The sequence below is a fragment of the Arachis ipaensis genome, chromosome B07, assembly GCF_000816755.2.
Source record: "Arachis ipaensis cultivar K30076 chromosome B07, Araip1.1, whole genome shotgun sequence".
NCBI lineage: Eukaryota > Viridiplantae > Streptophyta > Magnoliopsida > Fabales > Fabaceae > Arachis > Arachis ipaensis.
In genome coordinates, this window is record NC_029791.2 from 102,425,381 (window position 1) to 102,431,479 (window position 6,099).

The window sequence follows — 6,099 nt, forward strand, 5'->3', positions numbered from 1 at the left end:
CGAACTCTTACGCCAGTGACAGCACGACCACAGCAAAGGGGGAGAACACAAAAACATGAAAAATAAGGACAACAACGATGAGCATACATCAGAAACCAAACACACTATACCCAATCCCCCAAAAACAACCACCAAAAGAACAAACCCCTTCACAAAGAAAGTTATGAGCTTTGAAATGCCCAAAAACTTCACCCTGCCTTCAACCCTAAAACCCTACCAAGGAATAGGAGATCCAAATGTCCACGTCACTAAATTCTATGCCATGATGTTTATGAACAAAGAATCCGACCCGATCCTATGCCGCATCTTCCCAACCTTTCTGGATGGAGCTGCCCTAATCTGGTTCTCCAACCTCCCTAAGGGTTCCATTTCAAACTTTGATGAGCTGGCCGACCAGTTCGTCAATCACTTCGCCACATCCAAAATATACGTCCACAATTCTGATTACCTGAGCACCATGAAACAAGGGCCAAATGAAAGCCTGAAAGACTACATGACCAGGTTCGCCGAAGCAATCAATGAAATACCCAACCTAAACCCTGAAGTCCATCTCCACGCCTTGAAGAGTGATCTCCGACCAGGAAAATTCCAAGAGTCTATAGTCATAGCAAAACCAAAGACCCCGGCCGAGTTCTGAGAAAAGGCAACAACCCAGATCGAAATTGAAGAATTTCGAGCGTTGCGAAGAGCGGAAAAACCTACCTCAAACAGAGAGGAGGAAAGACAAAACATGCACTCAAGCAGCAGAACGGACCAGAGATCATTTAGACTAATACCCAAGTTCGACAGTTACACCCCCGTTAATATAAAAAGGGAGGACATGATAAAAGACATACTGCACTCAAAACTCATCAAACCCTTAAACAGGGCCGGTACATATCTGGACCAGCGATATGTTGACAAATCCAAGTACTGCGCTTTCCATCAGAAGTATGGCCACACCATAGATGACTGCGTAATAGCAAAAGATGTCCTTGAGAAACTGGCCCACCAGGGACTATTGGACAAGTACATTGACAGCCGCAGACGAAAGCGAAACACAGAGGACCTCGGCCAGCAACCCAAAATAATTGATAATTCCCGAGATAAAGGGAAAAAGGTAGACAATGATATCAATCCACCTTGCAGAATAATAAACTGCATTTCTGGTGGTTTTGCAGGTGGAGGATGCACAAACTCGGCAAGAAAAAGATCATACCGAGCTATGATGACTATGACAGAGTCAACACCATCCCAACCCATCAACAAGGACAAACCAGAAATTTCATTTGTTCCTAAGGATTATAAGGCGGACGATCGAAACCTAGACGACCCCGTCGTCATCACAGCACAGGTCGGAGAGCCACTAGTAAAGAAGATCATGATGGACCCATGGAGCAGCGCGGACGTGCTGTTCTACTCGACATTCCAAAAAATGAAACTGAGCGACAAGATCCTCCAACCCTCATCCGGAGTACTGGTAGGTTTCTCAGGTGAGCGAGTATCCATCCGAGGTTACATCTGGTTACAGACCACTTTTGGAGACTATCCTAACAGCAAAACCTTAGAAATACAATATCTCGTCGTGGATTGCAAAAGTCCCTATAATATCATTCTAGGTAGACCTTCATTAAATGCATTCAATGCTATTGTTTCTACTGTGCATTTGTGTGTCAAGTTTCTCTCGCAGGATAACAAAGTTGTAACTATCCACGGAGACCAGAAGGAGGCCAGGGAGTGCTATAATGCCAGCCTGAAAAATGAACAAGCAAGACAACCCGAACAATAGTATGTCCAAGCAATATATAACTCGGATCAATTACCTGCCCTGGCAGACCTGGATCCCAGAACCAACTATCAAGAACGACCAATGCCAACAGATGACCTCACTAAGATCTAGTTAACAACCGACGAAGAAAAATATACATACCTCGGCAACGCACTAAAAAATGATGAACAAGATCAATTAGCCAAACTGTCAAGATGAGACGTCGATCTGTTCGCATGGACTCTAGCAGACATAGCAGGGATAGATCCCAACGTCATCTGCCACAAGTTAGCCATCAACCCATCAGTCCGGCCTATAGCCCAGAAGAAACGATACCTCGGCACAGACAAGAGGGCAACCTCCCTGGAAGAAACCCAAAAACTACTCAATGCTGGCTTCATCAAAGAGCTCAGATATTCCACTTGGTTAGCCAATGTGGTAATTATAAAAAAGAACAACGGTAAGTGGAGGATGTGTGTGGACTATACAGACCTTAACAAGGCATGTTTAAAGGACGCATACCCCCTCCCATGCATTGATAAACTTATTGACAGTTCCTTTGGTTTTCAATGTTTAAGTTTCATGGATGCCTATTCTGACTATAACCAAATCCTAATGCATGAGGCTGACCAAGATAAAATCACTTTTATTATTGACAATGGCAATTTCTGCTATAAGGTTATGCCGTTTGGACTCAAAAGTGTAGGTGCCACTTACCAAAGACTCATGGACAGAATTTTCATAAATCAAATCAGCCGGAACATAGAGGTATTGAAGCAAACCCCGAAAAATGCCAGGCAATCCTTAACATGAGAAGCCTAAAGACAGTTAAGGAAGTCCAACAACTGACTGGCCGACTTGCAGCGTTGGCCAGGCTTTTGCCCCGTATAGCCCACCGATCACATCATTTTTTCAAAAGTCTAAGGAAGCAAGAACAGTTCCATTGGACCGAAGAATGCTAAACAGCTTTTCCCGAGCTCAAAACCATACTTTCAGCACCTCCAATCCTCCAAACCCCAGAGGCTGGTAAACCACTTTATCTCTATTTATCTATTACTAACCATGCCATCAGTTCTGTTTTGGTAACAGAAACAGGGAAGCAATAACACCCGGTATACTTCGTTAGCAAATCCCTTCAGAACGCTGAGGTCCGATACCCGAAACTAGAAAAACTGGCTCTTGTGACAATAGCCAGACGCCTGCGACATTACTTCCAAAGCCATACCATCGTGGTCAGAACCGAACAAACCTTAAGACAAATACTGACAAAGCCTGAACTAGTAGGAAGATTAATCAAATGGTCGATCGAGTTGTCAGAATATGACATCCAATACCAGTCCAGAGGTGCCATCAAATCACAAGCACTGGCCAACTTCATTACTTATCACCCGGCTGGAAAAATACAGATCCCGACAAAAATGGGTGTAAAAGCAAGGTTTGGGATCCTGGAATCTGTTCTGACATCCAACACCCCGGGAGCCTAAGAATCTTTTTGAAGATGCTCAAGGGCTTACATGCCTAGTTTGGGACCCCGGAGGTTACTGGAATCACAAACACTGGTGGAGATTCCTGGATGAGTTCAAGCACAAGCCACCATAACAAAGGATTCCCCAAATGTCCAACTTAAGGACAATAACTAAAAGTGCTAGGTGGGAGACAACCCACCATGGTATGATCGTTCCTTTTTCATTTTTATTTAGTTTTATTTGATTTTGAATTTTATTTTATTTTGTTATATTGAACCTGGAGTTTTGCATCACATTCATATTAACATTGTATTCTGTATTTTTCAGATTACAAAAAAAAAAAAGAAGCCACGCGACGCGACCGCATCAGCGACGCGTCCGCGTCGCAAGGAGAGGGGAGAAAATAAAAACAAACAGAGAGTCACGCTGGAGCATGGCTGGAGGCATGCCAGTAGCACAAATAGACCCACGCGACCGCGTCGCCGACGCGTCCGCGTCACATGGGAACTTTGGCCTCCCACGCGACCGCGTGCCCTGAAAATCGACGTAATAAGGGTGCTTGGCCGAAAGTTGTGCTGGAGTTGGGTTGGACTCGTGCTGGAAGCCCAAGCCTCCCACGCGAACGCATACCCCACGCGAACGCGTGCCCCACGCGTCCGCGTCATATTGAAGATAAGGCCACCCGCGCGATCGCGTCGACCACGCGACCGCGTCACCCAGGATTTTGGCAATACTAAGTTTTGAACAGAGAGTTGTGCGATCGCGTGTCCCACGCGTCCGCGTCGCCTAACGTTATTTGTGCACCACGCGACCATGTCACCCACGCGACCGCGTCGCCAGCGTCGCACAACCTATCCAGATTAGTGCCAATTTTTCTTATCTTTTCTTCTCCGAATCCTTATTCTTCTTATCTTTTCTTACTTCTTTTTTCTTCCCTTCTTATTTTCTCTCACTTCCATTTTATTTTATTTAATTTATTTGCATACTTTCATTCATTGCATTTTTTTATTTTCCTAAAATTATTATTGGTGTTCAAATATTCTTATTCAACTGTTACATCTTTTCTGGTATTTTCTTGATGCTTAGTGACTTGTTTTATTTTGAATAGGTAATATTATTTATATCAATGCCAATCTTTTATACCGTATTACTTTTACATTGATATGAATTTATATTATCTCTCCTTACCCACACTCTCCCTCATTGTTGCAACATTTTTGCACCATTGGTATGCCATGTGCTTCTATTGTTTTCTCACTTGCATGTTGTAGCTACCATGTAATTGAGACCCTCATTCTTTGGCATTAACCAACCCATGTTTTAAATTGTTTCTTATCTTTATTTCTGGGTTACTGTTCTTCTTTTTTTCTTCTTTCAGGCTGGCCACCAAAGACGGCAAAAAGGAGAAACTTCTAAAAGGGAGACAAACAAGTCCATCTGCACAATCCTTAAAGAAAAGCAACAGTTGAAACAATCCGTCCACCTGCACATCTTAGCATGCACCGAGGACGGTGCAATCTTTAAGTGTGGGGAGGTCGATACTGATCTCCATGGGTTAGCTATTTCTTGACTCAACACCAAATTTTTTATTTTATTTGTTTGATTGTTGCATTTGCATGTTTGATTGCATATTTATTTGATTTTTTTTTTTTGCATATTTTACCACTTGGTTAAAGTAATATTTTCTTTTTCAAGAAACCTTTTAAGAGCATTTCACTAATTTGAAAAAAAAAATTTAATGTTACACTTGTTTGAAGAGATATTATACTGGAACATGGTTTAGAGCTCGAACACATAAAACCTGTGAGATTTTGAGCCTATTTGAATTGGTTGTATTTTATCAACCAAAATTTTGTTTTAGTGTGTATTTTTCTCTCTAAAATTGTGATCTTTGTCTTGCTTAATTCTATATTTCCATTATTTAATGTATGCATGCACTTATATGATTGAGGCCTTTGTTTCACTGAGCTTACATACCCATATGGCCTTACCTTTCATTATCCTTTGTAAACCAATTTGAGCCTATTTTACCCCTTTATTCTTTATTTTAGCTCATCACTAACTCTAAGCGGAAAATAATAATGTCCTTAATTTGAATCCTTGGTTAGCTTAGACTAGTGAGAGTGCTCATGAATTAAGTGTGAGAAAATTGGGTTTGGAAATATTTGGTTTGAGAATTGAGTATGTTAGAATTTTCTAAAAATGTGAAAGAAATGTTTAGGACATGTTCATGCATTCAATAAATTAATCATATGCATTGAGAAAAAAAAAAAATATATATATATATATAAAGAAAAAGAGAAAGAGCAAATAAGTAAAAGGGGACAAAATGCCCCAAAGTAAGTAGTGAAAGCAATGCATATGAGTTGTACTTGAAATTAGAATGCATGAATATGTGGGAAACATGGTTAATGAATGGTTAGATGTTGTATTATGATTACATGGATTGTTTAAGTTAGATGGGAAAAGTTTAAGTTAATTAAGGATTCAGATTTTAGTCCACTTGACCAAATACAATCCTACCTTCACCCTAACCCCATTACAACCCTTAAAAGACCTCTTGATATGTGTATCTGTGCATTAAATTTATGTTGATTGTTAGATGAAGAGCAAGCCTTAGAAAGCAAGGTTAGTAGAGAATTGAGAGATCAAACCTTAAACACCTAAGTGATTAGAGTGTATACACTACCAGTAAGGGTTCGATGCTCAATTCCTTGTTCCCTGCTTTCATAAGCTATTTTCTTCTACAAGTCTATTTGTGCTTCATTTTTATGATTTGAATTAGTGAAATCCAGTTCATATTTATTCTTGAAAGATTTGTTTATTTTTAACCAAGTAGGTAGAAACATCTTAGCATGTAGTTACATTCATAGGTTGCATTGCATA

General features: G+C 40.8%; 2 protein-coding genes across 2 annotated transcripts; both read left to right on the forward strand.

Moving 5' to 3' along the window:
* On the forward strand, positions 263-637 carry LOC107607524. Its single transcript, XM_016309472.1, has one exon. The coding sequence runs from the start codon at positions 263-265 to the stop codon at positions 635-637; it is 375 nt and encodes a 124-aa protein (XP_016164958.1).
* LOC107607525 lies at positions 731-1,768 on the forward strand. The gene has a single exon (XM_016309473.1). The coding sequence runs from the start codon at positions 731-733 to the stop codon at positions 1,766-1,768; it is 1,038 nt and encodes a 345-aa protein (XP_016164959.1).